The sequence below is a fragment of the Plectropomus leopardus genome, chromosome 15 (genome assembly GCF_026936395.1).
Source record: "Plectropomus leopardus strain MGB_pleo_1.0 chromosome 15, ASM2693639v1, whole genome shotgun sequence".
NCBI lineage: Eukaryota > Metazoa > Chordata > Actinopteri > Perciformes > Serranidae > Plectropomus > Plectropomus leopardus.
The window spans coordinates 23998689-24016608 of NC_142190.1; the positions used below are offsets into that span (position 1 = coordinate 23998689).

The 17920-nt window shown below is 40.7% G+C and overlaps 1 protein-coding gene across 3 annotated transcripts; it reads right to left on the reverse strand.

The window, feature by feature from the left end:
* Positions 1–316: 316 nt before the first annotated feature.
* map7d2a (MAP7 domain containing 2a) lies at positions 317–17526 on the reverse strand. 3 transcript variants are annotated; one of them, XM_042499884.2, is made up of 17 exons: positions 17079–17526; positions 14664–14756; positions 14104–14184; positions 13925–14002; positions 13118–13281; positions 12521–12617; positions 11366–11455; positions 8723–8829; positions 8028–8143; positions 7503–7885; positions 7259–7403; positions 6991–7165; positions 6781–6885; positions 6594–6644; positions 6341–6392; positions 3928–4603; positions 317–2601 (listed from the first exon to the last, which is right to left on the reverse strand). In XM_042499884.2, the coding sequence occupies exons 1-17, from the start codon at positions 17113–17115 to the stop codon at positions 2346–2348; spliced, it is 2706 nt and encodes a 901-aa protein (XP_042355818.2). In that variant the 5' UTR covers positions 17116–17526; the 3' UTR covers positions 317–2345. The 3 variants fall into 3 exon arrangements, with proteins under 3 accessions (XP_042355818.2, XP_042355817.2, XP_042355819.2); XM_042499883.2 differs by having other exon boundaries at positions 14095–14184; positions 17079–17525; XM_042499885.2 differs by lacking the exon at positions 11366–11455 and having other exon boundaries at positions 14095–14184.
* Between the last annotated feature and the right edge of the window lie 394 nt (positions 17527–17920).

The window sequence follows — 17920 nt, forward strand, 5'->3', positions numbered from 1 at the left end:
AGTCCTGCATTTAACAATAAAGGTTTTAATGTTCAGTTACTGTTGAATCTGCCTTGGGTCTTCTAACAGTTCAACAGAAACCCTATAAGGGTACTAAAGGATTTATATTCGTATGTATATCAGACAGCACTGGCTTGAGCTAGTTATGTGTGTGTGTTTTACAACAATCTGTGCAATTTCTTTCTTTGTACGTCTCATTCTCTGTCTCTGAAGTCTTCCATCTCTCTCTTCATCTCACTCCATGATATGATCAGCTCCCCCCTGTTAACTGCTTCCTAATAAAAAAAAACACACAAATAAAAACACAGAATTTCCCAGTTTTACATTTTATTGTTTCAGATAACATTGTTATGACCATGCTAACCATGCACAGTGTCTACAGTAAATACATAACTCAGTGTTGAGCTGACTGTGAAAGACCGTTTTGAAATATGGATATGAGCAAACTTGAGTACTATTCAAATTGGTTGAATATACTGTATCATTTCGTACTCATATGCTTTCCCTTGAAATCATCCCCTTTGCAAAAGAAAGTGTGATTTTAGTCAACGTAAAACAGCAGTGTTTGAATATGTAAAATGTACAGCAAATCCTAACTTTTGAATACTGTGTGTAACATCCATATGTGGTAACTTCACTTCAGACAATTTAAGACTGATCAGGCTATGTATTGTTTAAGGAACACAAATCTAAACGTCACTTTATAAGTGGCATAATAATATGTATAAGCTATTGGTTGGCATTATTGTTTTTGCAGCATGGAGGAGATGAAGCATTTCAAACTAAGGTTCAAGTATAACAGGTCACACAGAACAGTCTCAGTGGCTAAACAGAAAGGATAAACACACACAGCCAGGAGACTGCAAAAATGGTTTGCACAGTATTCCAGCAACTAATCAGTTCCTCATAAGGCATCTATACTGTAATACATGTAGACATGACCAAAAAAATGCAATTACTACTAATTTTATGAACGGTTCAATAAGTTAAAGGAGCCAACTAGATTTCCTACAGAACCACACAGTATTGAAGGAGAAGAAACTGTAACAGCATCTTTATAGCTACATGTCGATTGTTGAGTAAACTCTTGCCCCAGTGAACTTCAGTCTAACACATCAACAGCCAGATATCTATTGACTGGAATCTACTGTACGTTACGATGTGTCTAATAGACTAATGCATCCATTTTGCCTTGGAAACCCTTTAAATAGGAAGGTACACCTGCAGAAAACTGTTTAAATGGCACGAGGCGGCTCAGCTTACAATGTTATCATCACTGAAAAGCCATTTATCAACGCAGCCTCTGTAAAAATGGCCACCTTGCCAGTTAAATAAGCTTTTATGAACGCAATACTGTATATTTGCAATAGAATCAAAGTTAGTGATTCACTTTAGTCTGCAACAGACATGTAGTATACTGTATGTATGTATGTGTCATCATTTGTGTTGAAGCCTTGATTTTCTCAGTGTGCGATAACATTCAATTTTACAGCTTTGGAATCATCCTCCTCACTCACGTGCAGTTAGAAAGTCCCAGTTAAATATTTTAAAAAAAGGATAAAGGGAATCGTCTCATTGCCATGACATTAAAAATGTGAACAATCCCATGATCAGATCTTGCAGGGTTAAGAAGAGTGAACGAGTCCTGCTGGAGTTTAGTTTGCTAGATAAATCCATTAAATTCCAGTCCAATCAAACATCAACACATGCATGGATAACATTACCTGGGAAGCACTCTCTTTTTTAAGTATTAAAAAGTAGGCTATTATTAAAATGATATTATCACCATGCCTTTCTCAGCAACACACTGAATTAAGTTTGAAGGCTTTATAGGGCTTGTGGAAAGGCATAGGTATAAATGCAGCCGTCGATGCTCTGAGCAGGCTTGTTACTCCTGTACTGGGACCCAGTGAGGAATCTGTGCAGGGAAAACTAACTCACCATACATTTGCAATTGTGTGTTTTCTAAATTTCTATAGTAGTCAAAACCCTGATATTTGTCTTTTTTTCGTAATAACTTCATACATCCAGACACACTTTCTCTCCCTGACTCTCTTTCACATGTGCTCATCTTGCACACACACACACACACACACTTGTCCTCAGATCAAACAAAATCTGTGACACAAACTTCAATGGTCAGTTGCTATGTGATTAGAATATAGAATAAATGTCTTTTATATTGCAAGTTTACAGATTTTTTTAAAAGTCAATCTCTATGGCTCTATTCCCATAAACGTAGTGACACGTGGGCACGCACTTCACATGTGACAACATGTGAGTGTTTGTGACAGAGGGATAGAAGACAAGCGAAAAAGGGAGAAAGGGAGAGAGAGATTAATGAACTACTGGATGCTAAGTTTATTTGAGGATGGAGGAGTCACAATGAGCTTCGAGTCTGACATGGGACTAACAACACCCTCAATTAGGTTCTTGTTGCAGTCGCCTATGTTGCCTTCAGAGGACAGTTTGGGGTGGCTGATGCCGCCTGTCAGGTCCATCAGGTCTTCAAGAGCACGGGTGTTGCTCACATTGCTGGGCTGGATTTCGTTAACTGGTGAAAACTCTGGGATTGAAATCAGCTCCTCCTTTGAAACTGGGCTGGAATATAATAGTTTAATAAGCATTATTTTAAATATTGGTGGCCTTAAAGACCAAATGTGTAATGTGGTGAGAACTACCAGAGGTGGGACCACATTACTGTATTGCAAGTATAACAAGTAGTCTCAAGTCTTTGCACATGCCGAGTTAAGACTGTAAAGACCAAAGTCAAGACTGAAAAGTCCCTAGCCCCAATTTTGAGTTTCAAGTCCCAGACAAGTCATATGTTGTTCACCAAATGTAAGTTGTTATGCTTCTGTTTGTAAGTTTTGAGCTGCGTCTTTTGCAATTCCTTTTTTGTTGACTACTACTTATTTTTTGTACGCAAATGAAATCATTTTTGCTATCATTTTTCCAACTGGTTTGGTAACATGATCGTTAGTTCTTCATCGTTCTCTCCTGATTCTTTGATTGGATGCTTTGGATTGGTTCAATCCATAGACTGTATAAAATAATAGATGTAGCTACTCTGACATCACTGATTGTGGGCTCGTGATTTGAAGGCTTGAATTTGGCATTTTGTCTGCCGCTGTCTTGGTGGGCTTTTTAACCACAATTGACCATAATTGAACAAGAGGGTGGAGCTGTGGAGGAGCAAAGAGTAGATCTAAACCACAGATAGTAGCAATGCTCCACAAACAGCCTGTCAGTTACGTGGCAACAACCTAAAATATGCATAACTTTTGGCTTAATAAAATTAAAATGGGTGAATAATATAAAACTGCACCTACATGCAATTGCCATGAATCATGAAATTAGCTATAGAGACCCAAACTGTTTGGGGGTTTTGTACTGGGCTGTAAACATGTTTTTTTTCTGCTGTGAAGTTAGGCATTTGAACATGGGGGTCTATGGAGACTGACTGTTTTAGAGCCTCACTTAAATGGCCCTTAGAGGAACTGCAGTTTTTGCAACTTCTGCATTGCCTTCACTTTTCAGCCTCCAAGGCTGATGATTGGTTGAAAGAAAGTAGAGCATGTAGGGTATTATGTGCTGGGAATGAACAGCATTACTGTTAGTTGACTCAAGAAATGAAGACAAACTAATTGATCTGTGGCACACTTTTTACATAACGTACTTTTTCACCATTGGACTTGGGGGAAGGTATCAAATATTTTCACGTCAACAGAATAAATTTGAAGTGAAGTCATGAGTTATTGGTGTGAAAGTCCAAAAATAAGTTGGAAGTCCTATTTTAAAATTTTATCAAGTCAAGTCTAGAGTCATCAAATTTGGGACTAAAGTCTTACTCAAGTCCAAGTCAAGTGACTCAAGTCAACACCTCAAAGAGCTATTGTAATAATGCAGGGTTACCTGATGACTCACCTGACCTCCATAGACTGCACCTCATCAGAAGACGCTGTACCCTTCACGTCTAGTGGCTGCAGCTTGATGACTGGTGGTGACAGGTGTACCACTGGCAGTGGTTCCACTGAGGATCTAATGACCTCCATCTGGGAGCCTCCTTTAGCAGCTGTCGACACACTCAGGCTTTGCTGTTTGCTCACTTCAGCAGTCTGATGGCTTCTCATCAAGGCACTTCCTTCACCCTTCACCGCTCCATTCATCATACCGCCCTCCATTTGGTTGACTTTGGCATCTGCTGACTTTGTCGCCTCTTTATTTATTTGGTCTGCGGCTTTAACATGTGCTCTGTGCGGCTTGTTTACATTGGTTTCCACCTCTTTTCCCTGTTGCTTGACAACACAGGCTTTGCCCCCCCTGTTAAGTTGGCCAGCGTGCTCTTCACTGGTTTGTTTGATGTCCGGTCTCTTGTCAGGAACACTTTTTGTTGGTGTCACTTGATGAGTCTTGTTTTTAACTTCCAAATTCTTATGATTGTCCATTTGTACTGCTGCTGCTGCTGCTTCTTTCTTCACCAGGGTACATTCCTTCGTGTTGACCTTGTCTGTGACCTGCTCTTTAACCTGAAACTCAACCTTTTTGATTGCTTGCTCGTTGACCTGAGCATTAGTTTGAACAGTCTTTACTTGTTCTTCACCTGTGGAGAATGAAAAACATCACGGTGGGATACAAACTTAGACTGTCCAGCTAACAACTGAATTTCATTTGAATCGACTTGAGTCCCGTGAACAGTAACCATTGGTGGGATGTCACAAAGGTTACGATATTGTAACCCTACTTCTATTAGCACAGGCGCAACCTTCTATTGGACTCTATTGATAACACTCTCCTTTAATCATGAACACACAATTGTGTACTAAAATTTGCATAAACATAGCTGGCCAATCAGGGTGTGCCTACACAAATATGCTCGGACACCGTAAGGCAGTAGACAGCACTGTCTGCTTTCCTGCACCCCCATCAGTGAATGCCATAGAAGCCAGGGCTCCAGCTGTGCTAATATAACTCAGTTAGAATACTGTTACCTTTGTTTAATCTCACACAAGTTCCACCCTCTACTTGACTCTATAGGCACAATGGGTGGAACCAGATGAATAAACACCCTGTTGCAACATAACATCCACCCAGCCACACTGATCCTGACCATTGGGCAAATCACTGTTCCTGAAGAGAACATGAAGGCATGGAAGACAGTCTGTGGTGCCGCCTTATATAAGGTGGGGTCCACACATATTTGGCTTGGCCCATCCTGATTGTGGGCGAATGCATGCTCGTGATTAGTGCATAGCAAAGTCCAACTGAAGGTGGGGCCTGTGTTAAGATAGAAGTATGTACATTGGTTTATGTACTTTACTTAAGTGAGAATGTGAGGTTCTTTACTTGAGTATTTTAATCCCATACCATTTTCTGTTTCAACAGTAAAACATTTTGGATGGAAATATTGTAGGCTACTTTTTAACTTGATTTAAAAGTGTCTGCATACTTTTACTTTTAATACTTTAAGTAAATTCTTCTGACTATACTTACATACTTTTACTTAAATAAAATTGTAAATGCTGGTAATACTACCTTTACTTGAATAGAAGAGAAGAGAAGAGAAGAGAAGAGAAGAGAAGAGAAGAGAAGAGAAGAGAAGAGAAGAGAAGAGAAGAGAAGAGAAGAGAAGAGAAGAGAAGAGAAGAGAAGAGAATACATCGTTGTTGTCCACAAGGTTGGAAATTTGAAGATCTGAACACTCTTCACCACTGGCAGTAACAGGATGTCACATATAACCAGGATTACTGCTGATACTAAATACTGACATTAGCTCAACTGTAAAACTCAAATAAGTTGAGAATTAACACTCACTCTAAATAAAGTTTGAGCTCACACTGCGCAGAGCCAGAGAACTCCCTGAGTACATTTTCCAAGGGCATTTTCAAGAGCAGCTAATTATACAGTCAGCTCCCATGGTACTTCTCTACAGTAAAACCTGCCCTATCAGCACCAAGAGGAGAGTCCTTGGCTGCTGCTCCATATTCCAGAAAATACTGTATAATCTCCACCAAATGGTTTTAAATGCAATTGATAGACAAGGATCATAGCTGTTCATTCTTCTAAACAGCCGTAGCATCAGAATTCCTGTATAACAAGAAATAACAAGAATGCTGGAAAAATATTGGTGCATGTCCCCTATAGAAATTCCACACAAGCCAACTCATAAAAAAGTAGATTACTGCTGCGCATGCTCAAAATAAGCTAATAACTGAATGAAATCATTGACCATGCATGCCCTGTTTGCATTTTTACAGCTGCAAGGCATACAGAGAGAGGGAGGAAGCACGGGCGGCAAGCAAACTGAAGTATTTGCAGGGCGACTGAATAACGTACTAACCTGGTAGTGAGACGGGCTCCGTCTCCACCTGCTCCTCCTTCTGATTCAATGCCTAACAGAGATGATCACGTCAACGTTTGTGGCAATCAGGACACAAAACCAACCAAGTATCACCAACAATAGAATTTAATAAAGATAACAACAACAGAAAAGTCAGAGTTTTAATAAATTAAAGTTGAAAAATCCCATAATGAGCAGGTGCTAAAAGGCAGCGGGACTACTGTATGAGAACGGGGGGCGCCTCTTACAGTACCTTCAAGTCAGCTTCACCCTTCCTCGTTCTCTTCATGATCTCCTCAATTCTCTGCAAAAATATATCAGCACTTAATCACTGTGTGAACTTCACAGAATTCAGAGTTTAAAACATTTAAAGTGCAACATGCAGTCAGCATGCAATGGATGCTTGAACTGTCGTCGAGGCATTTTGTATTTACAATGACCTTTTTTCTTAGTTGCCTCTCCTCCTCCTCTTGTTGTGTCTGCAGCTCTCTGTCTTGCCGCTGACGCTCGGCATTCTCCTGAGCCTGGACTTTGGCCTTTTCTTTCTGTTAAGACAGAGCATAGTTTATACCATGTGCCAAAGATTCTCCTGAAATTTACAAAACTCTAACGCAAGAACAACTCCCTGGCACATTTTAATGATCTCTCACCTCTTTGTCCATCTGTAGCTCCTTCTGCTGCTCCTCCTTCTTTTGTTTGCCTTCTTCCTCTTTGAGTCTGTGAAGCTCTTCCTCCGTTTTCTCCTTTTCCTTCACTTGTTGAGTCGTGGCCTCCTGCTGTCGCTGCTCTTGTGCGAGCTGTTTGGTCAGCTGCTCCTCCCGTAGTCTGATTGACATGTGCATACAGTTGTTAAACACATTTAAAGCCTCATGGATTATTCAATACTGTCTTTTATCATGATTTTTTCAATGAACTCACCGTTGTTCTTCCTCCTGTTCCCGTTTTTTCTCTTCCAATTCTTTCTGAGCTCGAGCCTGACGCCTTCGCTCTGCCAGCAACCTGGTAGCCTCCTCTGCATTTGTTGTGCCAGCTGCCACCTTCCCTGTGTTGCACGGTGCTGATTCTGTCAAAGAAAGACTGGTGTAAGATCATCCAAGTGTACTACTTGACTCAATTTAGCATAAAGCTACAAATCCTCGATTGTTCTTTGTATAAAATCCACCTTTTTTCTTGTCTCCATCCTGAGTGTTGCTCTGTGTCTTCTTTTCCAAGGAATCCACTTTGGGAGACATGTGGTCCTTTCTGTCAGGGGACTGATTTTTTTCAGATGTGTCACCTTTGAGATGCTTTTCCAAGACGTCACCTTTAGAGGATCTGGCTTTAGCAATTTCAGCGTTGATGACATTCTTCTCATCTTGTGTAGATGGATTCGTGCTGCTGATGTCTGTATTCTTCTTCACTGCTTTGGATTGTTCGCTGTGTTTCTCCACCTTCTTCTCTTCCACTCTCCTATCATCAGGTGACAGATTTGCACGTTGTCTTGTAGGAGAGTAATGGTACTGATGTGCATTGCTTGGAGACTGGGCTCGCATCTTAGATGCCAGCCTGCACACAGATGGAAATGTTTGGTTTAAGAATTAAGTGTTTAATAACAAGAGAGATATTTTAAAATTGTACTGTCAAAATTAGGTAATGGTCTCTACTGACAGCCATGTTTGTCCACCTTTGACTTAACAAATCATCTTACTTGGAGGTAGTAGGGGAGGCCAAGTGTCTTGTGACACTAGCAGGGGATTCTGATCTTCTCAAAGGGGATCCACAACCTGGGGATTCAGTTCTTCTTTCTCTGCGCAGTCGCTCTTTCTGTAAGCAGAGTGATTTAAGACATAAGATCTTGCAACTTGCAGGGCTGAACAATACGGAGAAAATCAAATATCCCAAATTTTTTTCACCAAATAACTCAATATCAATATTGCGATCATATTTTAATGTTGACTACTGTTGCCTTTTGTTGGCACAAAGTAGTTACACAATGATGGATATGATGGTGGATATGATGATATGATGACTATGTGGATAAAGGCAATTAATCAAACAGCTAGAAAAGTCTGGGGAGTTCAGAAAATTACATGACTTTACTGTAATGCAGCCTTTAAAACCAGAAAAGTTTATAAAAAAAAAAATAAAAAACTTGAAAAAAGCTTACAATATTACAACAGCCAAAATCTAAGATGATATCCAATCTCATATCACTTTATCAAAATAATATGCAATATAGTGCCCAGCCATAATTCTTACAAAAGTTATGAAAGTATGTCAAAGTACAGCACATCAGTAGATTAGATTGGATTCATTTATTGCCATTTGCATAGGTACAGAACATCAACAGTCAATTTTGGGGGGAAAAAAGGCAATTAAAGGGGCATTAAAGTAAGTTCTGACCTTGGGGGTATTGGGAGTGGACTGTGAGCCTCCCTGAAGTCCAGCTCTGTTGTGATCTGCAGGGTTAAGCGAGCTGCGGAAAGGTGACCTGTGAGGGCTGCAGGGCGCTGCATGATGACAAACACCATGTTCATCAAATCAAATGATGGTAAATCACAAGTGACAGAGGGATGTTAATACAGTAGCCAGGGGAAGGCTTGACTGGACAGTGTGTGCTGCACTCAGCTGAAGCTGACAGACTCATATTTGTATTTTAAAGCCACAAACTTAAAGGGCAACTCTACCTAAATTTAAAATTCAGATATATTATTATTCCCACAGCCTGGGGAAGTTCAATCAATATTTGTGAACATGAGCTACTCTCTCGGAAAGCCAGAAACCAGAGAAGTATGTCTCAAACCTGTGATGTCATCAAGTATAGAGTCTGAAAAAGAAAATGTTCACATACCTGTATACTCAGAACAATGCCCTGGCTGCTCTCAGTGTCATCTAGAAGGTCTTTTTCTTTTTCATTGTCAGTGGACCATTTCCACACTTTATACCCTATGACATCACAAATCTGAGCTTTAGCACTCTAGCTTTAGGATTTTGGAGAGAGTCGTCCCATTTTACCAATATTTTTGGACTGTAGACCATGGGAGTAACGTATGAATTTTGAACATAGGCATAGCTCCCCTTTAAGTTACAAATTATCTTCTTGAAGTTGTGGTTAGTTGTGGTAGTCAGCTTTTGATTTAGGTAGAAAAACTGCATACATACATCTCAAATGTACATTTTTTTCTTAGCATCAGATGCAGGATCAACTTTGTCCAGATCAACTCAAAGTAAGCATGTTTGCCTTATTGAACAAACATGGAGAGAGACATTCTTGATCTGACTATGCCTGGAAAAAGAGGTCATTGATTTCCCAGAATTAAATTAGCCCCAACTGAGGGTAGGACATCGAACACATCGTGTGCCTTTTAACTGCCAGTATGACTGATTCAACCAACGGTCAGACATAATGGGGTGTTAATGCCTCTGTTAGTCATCTTTAGGAATTAATCCTGAGTATGTATGCTCCTGTGCAGTGATGCATGCACACACGTGCCAGCATGGTGGCTGTGAACAATAATACACGGACCTAGTGTGAACACACAACCACAAAAGCAAAGGCCCAACAAGCATCAAACAGCAGAAGCGGTCTTCTTGCCATCTCTTGTAACTTCTCATCCATCTGTCACCATCTGTGAAGAGTAATCTCTAAAGAGTGCAGCACTCTCAGTGGGATGACGTATCTATTTTATTTCTATTCTAGGTCATATGCAGTTAATCTCCAAAACCTTCTGCTCCAGGGAGTCAGCACCACTTAGCTGCTTTCATTTTTAAAAGCCAGGTTATAAAAAAACAAAATGAAACAAATACTTCTAACTCATCTACAAACTGTGACAATAATACCCCTGGTGTTTGAGATCATTAAGGTTTACAAGTCACTCTGATCCAGTGTCCTTTAGCCTGTTTGTGATTACTGAGGTTACTAATCTGGGGAAACTAATCCCAATGTGACTTCTGGGGAAAGTTGAAAGAATTATACATACTGATCATGTGTTTCTACTTAACCCTTCAGAAACCTAGAGTGACATCAATTTTCTTGTGCTGCTGTCAGACGCCTTTCACAAGTATTTAAACCATTGAACGTTCTGCAAATTGGTGCAATTCCTTTCGAAAATATACGAAAAAAGGCAGTAAGCAACTTGGTAAGAAATTTTCCACAAATTGCAAGACATTAGAAGAGAAAATTATCTTTAAAAAGCTGGGGAGAAATGTTTAGGGAAAAAAATATATTTATAATTATCATAACTGGGTATTTTAAAGTTATGTTACAGAATTATTATATTTTTAAAGCACTAAAGCCCTTTTTTCTTTCTTTTATTTCTTTTTCATTTTTGTTTTTTTAACTAATAGGTAATTTTCTTGTTGTTGTTTTTTTTTTACTTTCTTGTTCATTTTTGTCTCTGTTAGCTCATATCCGTCTTTCCGTGTTTTTAAAAGACATCAAGGCATTTTGCACAGGTTTCAAAGGGTTACACCAACATGTTCCATAGGGATACCAGGCTGAAGGTGATGAAGTAACTGAGAAGAACATGTTTGTGCTGCCAAGATTTAGCCTATAAAATAGCAGATGCAGGTGCATTTTCTTATTGTCCTCTTTGTCCTGCATGGCGTCAGGTTGCAGTCATAGAGGAAAACACCAGAGTCTGTCCAGAACATTATAGGAAGGTTGGAAATGTTTCAGCTTGATTCTGCCTAAAAATTAGGTTAGATCATAATAAGACTAAATGCTCCGGCACCGTTTACTTGTCTCCACAGTGCTGCACTTCCACACTGACTTTTGTGGCATTAACTCAAAGATAGAAGCCACTGCTGCAAAGCACAAACACAGCAAACACACCAAAGCCCAGAAAACACAGATTACTTTGCAGAAGTACATGAAATCTCATTTGCACAAATGTTCCACAACAGAGCAGCGTGCATCACAGGAAGACAACGTTTGCATTTGGTCTAAGTTGCTCGCCAAAGAGGCAAACAAACACACACAAGGTAACTGTTGGATGAACAGGAGGGGTGATACATTTGGGAGGGCAAGGGGGCGCTTAACTTTACCAGATTCGCTGACAGCAGGAAGGGGGGAGGCAATGCCATGGGAAAAGGCGGAGGCAGCAGAGAATGGGAGTGGGGCATTCTCACTGTCACCTATAGGCAGCGGGCGGAGCAGAGCAGACAGAGCGTTATGAACAATTTATCTGAGCAATTCCTCATCCAGCTGTACAGACCTGGATTGGAGTTCACATACCAACAGGGATGTTGTGATGTAATGTCACAAAAACAGCTTTTTTGTTGGTTGTTTCACAGGTTGTGAAAATTTCTGTGATCAGGGGTGGATAATCAGATAATGGGCCCCTGAGCACAGATATGCAAGAGGCCCCCTACTTATCCGACATAGGAGCAAGATGCACAGACTTTATAGTTGTTTCACCTCATTCTGTATCATTGCTTTGCATTTTTTGTGGTCAGAATTTGTATCTTTTTGTGGTTTTCTCTCTTTGAGGTCATTTTGTGTCATTTCTTGGTCATATTGACTCTCTTTGTGATTGATTTGCCACTTATTGTAATCATATGGCATCTCTTTGCAGTTCCTTTGCAGTATCTCTTTGCAGTTCATTTTGAATCTCTTCCTGGTCAGTATGTGTTAATTTTGCAAGTGAGGGTCACGGGACTCCTTTTAACCACTTTGTCCTGTGTCCACAAGGCCTGTTCAGTAATACAAAATGTCATTGTGGTAGAGAGTCCATGGCAGAGAGAGATGTTTGCAGATGATTTATGTGTTATTTTCACATGTATTTCAATCATCCACAGAGTTTAAATGATATAGTTTAGCGCTACATAGACACCAGTGCAGATATGTAACTCCATCCGGTCTCTGTGGGAAACCAGAAAAACATTTCCGCTCATGCGCACTTCAGCAGCCAGGCTGTCAGCAAAATGAATCAGGCCAAGAGGAAGGCTCTCTCTTACACACACACACACACACACACACACACACACACACACACACACACACACACACACACACACACACACACACACACATACACACACACACACTGGTGTCTCGCAGAAATACAGCAAAATGCAATCCCTCTGGAAAAAGCAAAACTTTTCTTCCATATCTTGCTTCTTAGTTATATATCATTCACGCTTTGCATCAATGCTTCTTGTATCCAAAAATCTGATTGCAGCTTTAAGATTTGCTCTTACCCGCTCCTGCAGGGCAGCCTCTGCTCCAGCGTTTGGTCCGCTGCTCCAGCTGAAGGCTTCGCTCCAGAGAACGTTTCATTAGGGCCTCCAGTCGCTCCTGAACACAGCATAACAAAGCACAACCTTATTTGAACAATGTCACCACGCTATTGACTTTTTTTTTTTTTGTTGTTGTTGTTGTTATTTTTAAAGGCTTACTGGATATTTTATGTATCTTGGATACACACAACCAGGGTTTTGCTTTAACACTGGGGGTAAGCATATGAAACAAGGGGTTTGGCAGTCCTCCACTAGAAATTAAGCACTCCTTGCTTAATTTCCTATATTCTAATGAATTTTACGCACCACCTTATCTCTTTTCTGCAACAATTAATTAAGTAAATGTATTTAATTTAGTGAAAATAAGTGTCCTTTGCTATTTTCAGGTTTCTATCAGAAATGCACTAAATGTTCTAAATACTGAGGGGGACATGTCTGCTGTATGTTCCCCTGATATCTTCACCTATGCGCACAACCACAAATTAGATATAGGCAATAGTGCATTCTTAGATCAGACAGATCTTGATTATATATATATTTTTTGTTATATCAGCTGACCCGCTCCTCCTCGAGCTGCTGCCTCCTCTTCTCCTCCACTGCAGCTCTGCGGAGCTCCTCTTTCTGCCTCTGCTCCTCCAGCCGCCTCCAGCGTTCCTCCACTGTGCGTTCGTACTGCAGCCGAGCTCTGCGCTCCTTCTCCCGTATCAGCTGCTCCCTGGCCGCTGAAAGAGACAAGACAAATTTGGCTCCAGGTTCCATGAACAAAAAAAACAGAGTTAATGGACCAGAGTTGTTGCCGGTGGCTTTTTTTAATATTTTGCTGGTTGTGCAGAGTTCAGAATATCATCCACAGAAGAGATATGTGGGTTTGTTTGTTTTTTTACCATTTTGCAATAAGAAATTGGTAAATTATCTCTTTTCAAAATCTCTTTTATCTCTTTTTTTTTAAGAATAATGTATTTTTCATGTAATTCAACCCCCAAATCTTTCAGTACTACGTGAACATCTCTTGGTCAGTCCACACCCGAGACTATCATGAAGATAGAAATCCTTGTCATCATGAGGCCACTGCATGAGCTGCATGATTAACTGACCTACTTCTGTGCACTATTCTGTGTTACTGTCACATTGTCTCAAGTGGCATTTCTCATTATATCACGAATCCAGTGAACTCAACTTCTACTGGCTAGCACAGCCCTTCCATCACCAATTAAACTGTGGAGGAGAAAAAAGTCATGACAAAAACTTTGCAGGGAAACTGCCAAAGAAAATATAACCCCAACAGGAACTTACAGACATCTAGGAGTTCACAAAAGTCACCCTCTTTATTTGGACTTGTGCCAAAAAAAGCAGGTCACCACCTACCCAGGCTTCTCTCCCTCTCTTCACGTCTCTCTTTGGCTAATCGCATCCTGTCGTCTGTCTTCATGTAACCCTCCACAACTGAAAGATGAATGAAAATGTCAGAGGACAACAAAAAGGCAGTGGAAGGAGAGAGAGAAAGCCATTTAAAAGAAGCAAACACAGTGACTTACTTTGTTTACCTGCATGGTTGTTATTAGATGCTAAGTGTGAAGGTGATGGGTGTCCATTTATTTGTGGCCTTTTCTCTGTGTTGGATGGAGCTGGGATCACCATGACAGAAAAAGAGAGAGAGTATACTCCGATTTGGCAAAAGTCCAATGACATCAGCATCACATTACTAACCTGCAGTGCTGCTTTAATACCAGCAGAGGGGAATGTGTCTTCAGCTCTGTGTGGGGCTGCTATACTGTGTTAAATGCATTGTGTTGCAAAATGCCAAGCAGCCCGATGCCAAGGGCAAACTGCAGCAGTATGCAGGAGAGAGGAGGAAGCTGCCCTTGATGGCATAGTCACTCCACATATGCTGAATGCCTCTGTTGGTTATTGTTGTTGCCAGATGATGACAGAGCAGCCTTGAAGCACATTTCCCTGTGCATGTATAGGCCTACTGAGTGATATCATGCATCCTTTAATGTTTCTCTGGTAATAATCATTGTGTGGTCACTGATTTTCATCCAGATGAAACCACTTGGAAGGACACAGTGCATCATGTGACAGAAAGACGGAGAGGATTACTCACTAGTTCTTCCAGTTCGGGCTGGAGAGCTGTGACCGTTTGTCGGAGATCTCTTTTCGGGAAGTAGAGTGATGGACGGTGGTGCCATCTTTTCACCTAATACACGAAGGATGAAAGAACACATAGAGCATTGATTTAAGCATATATGCATCAATTCACGATGGTTGTGAATGGTGTAAATGGAGAAGAGGAAAGAAACAAAGTCACAGGGGTATGTAGAGTGATAACACGGGGAAATAGACATGGGCGGATGATGAGACAATGGGCCCCTGGGCACAGATATGCAAAAGGCCCCACCACCTCTCTTAGGTTACATCCACATTACTCTATTTTAAATTTGAGACATTTGAGTCTTAAAACAAAAACAATCCCCAGCCACATGAGCATTTTAATCTCAATCCATACTAACATGCCTTAAAATGCATATCACATGACCATTCATGTACACAGGAAGCATAGCTTTGAGCAGATCGGTCAAAAAATAACTTGCCCCCTGTGCATGTAAGCAGTAGTAGCATGACAAAATGCAGAATTTAACAGCACAACAGCTGCTACCAGAGACAACAAGGTCAGCAACACCTGTGATTCGTTATCCATGTCCAAATAACACCGAGTAGTCGAGTCTCATAGACTCATGTATAGCCTGCTTTCTTCAGGAAAATGTTCACATGACTTGGGTGAGACAAGGAGAAGGACACATCATGGCTTAGAACGCCCAATCAGAAAGCAAATAGGGGTGTCTGCGTCAGCTTTTCCAAACCCCTTCGTTTGAGATGGAGACGCAAAGCCACCAAAAAAGACAAAAAACAACACTTGTCTTTTTGCTGTTTCTTTGCATTTCTTTGAGGTAATTTTTTAAATTGTTTCAGGTCTCTTTGCTGTTTCTTTGCATTTCTTTCATTTAGAGTCTCTTCCTGTTTGACATGTGCCAATCTGAGTTATATTTGGCAATTTTACAGATGATGCTCAGGGGTGCCCCTGATGTTTTTTGGGCACCTGGGCCTGTGCCCAGTAGGCCCGTTAGGTAATCCATCCATGGTAAAACACACTTAAATTGGATTAAATATTCAAAATATATCTTTTTTAGTCTTTCTATGTATATCTATGTAATCTATATACATACCGAGGGGTAATTGTCTTCAAATATCTACATCTAAATCGTAAATGTGCCTCATAAACAGTAGGGGTAAAAAAAAAAAAAAGTTTAATTCCACAAATTCACTGAATCAATATGTGCACTGTGAGCTAAACTGCCAGTGAATTAATCTCTTTTTAGCCAGGCCTTTACTGTGCTGAAACCTGGCAGACAAAACTTAGACCCTCTTAAATGTGGCTTATGTTGCACAGGAAAGCTGCTTTGCTTGCTTTACTTAAACTTTCATAAACGTACTGTACACATTCATCATACTCATACATCATACTGGAAACATTATATTGATTTTTTTCAGGGTGGTCTATCTCTAATGAGCTGAGGTGTATTTACTGTAGCATTTATGGTTTTGAGGTGAATACCACACATAAATAGAGCTGTCCAGGCTTACGTCTTAAACATTTAACCTGTAATTTTAAAAATACATGCTGCAAAAACGGTGCTGCCATAGACATAAAAAGTGAAATGAACCCAGTTTTTTCTTAATGAAATGGGCCTAAAAGTACCACCTAAAGTGCCTCCTGTAGTCATCCTGCATCTCTTCCAGTATTTTCTAAATGAAGCAGTGAACAAGCAGAGTCACTCCTACAGTTGAACCAAATGTGATTATTGACGTACAGGGAGATTTCCCTTCTCTGAGGGCGTGGGGGGTAAATAGGCTATAATGTGACCCACTCTTCTACCCACAAAGTCATAACACAATGGTTTGATGCTTATAAAAATTAGACGATATAATCCACGGGTCTGTGTCATAAGCAACAATCCAGTCTTCCTTTCTCAGTCTCCACCCATTTGAACCCTTTTATCCGATTGAGTCGCGTCATCACCAAAAAAAAGGCCACAGACACATACCCTAATTTTACTTTGAAGTGACGAGACACCTTTTAAATCTGCAAAGCTGATATATGAGCTCTTACGAGCAAAATGGAAAACAATGACAGAAAGGTGAACACACAAAAGAGCCACTCCAGTTCTGTTTTGCACACTTTCATTCATAATAATAATCATTAAGGCCTGTGTATATGGGCTTATTCCAAATAAAAATGTGCATCTTTTAGCCTTGTGATCCATTGAAAACAAGCAGAACAGTGAGCATTGGCGAGTAAACAAAACAGTGGTCATGACTGCACAGCAGGCATCACGCACATAAAGCACTGGAAATGTCAATTGCGTCATTCACGAGTCTGCTTCAAATCGCGGCGCAAACACAACAACAGAGCCCGTTAGCGTGATGATACCAAGCCAAACAAACGTTACATCAAGCTTACCTGTTATTGCATTGGATGGTGCAACTGTTTTCGCCATGGCAGCTTGTCACAGGCACAATGCACCCAAATGTCCGGACGTGCTGCTGTCACCAGAAACACTCTGCAGTGATGCCAATGCAGCACAGGTATCCGCTTTCCTCCACGGCAGCAGCAAAAAGCGCAGCCAGAGCGGACAAAAACAGCCACGCACCATTCAACTGGATGCTCTGAAGGTCATCGTGAAGGCTGGAGATGATGGGCACAGTCTTTTGTGGATGGATGGAGGAGAGAGCTGCTGGAGCTGGAGCCGAGAAGATGATGCGCACACAATCGAGTTTACTACCGACCGACCACACCGTGCGTCGCAGCGTAAGCCCGCCCTGATCCAGACTATCAACACATTACCGGTAGATGGGAAAAAAAATTCCTCTCTGCACGCAGCTCAACAAAGTCCAAACCAAATTTAGCTGGTTTTTAATGCAATGACAGGAGGAGGGATGATACGCAGAATCATTGCGTGCTCCCCTATAGGCCGAATTTGCATAATTATGCAGCTATTATAACACGCAAGAGTTTAACCACTATAGATAACTTATTGTCTCACATGGCATCATTTTCGGAGATTGTTTTAGGGTTTTAGGATGTTTGTTTTCTGTAGCACCTCAATTGTTTTGATCTTGAAAAAAATAGAAATCTCAATTATCCCCGCATTGTTGGCCTAAATTCAAGTAATATTAGATTTACATCATTTTGCTGGACATTACATTAAAGATACAGTTACTATGTGGCATTTTTTTTTATTGCGTTTTTTAAATGATCAATAGCCATGCGGTGGCGGCCCCAAGGGGGGGCCAGGGGGGGCC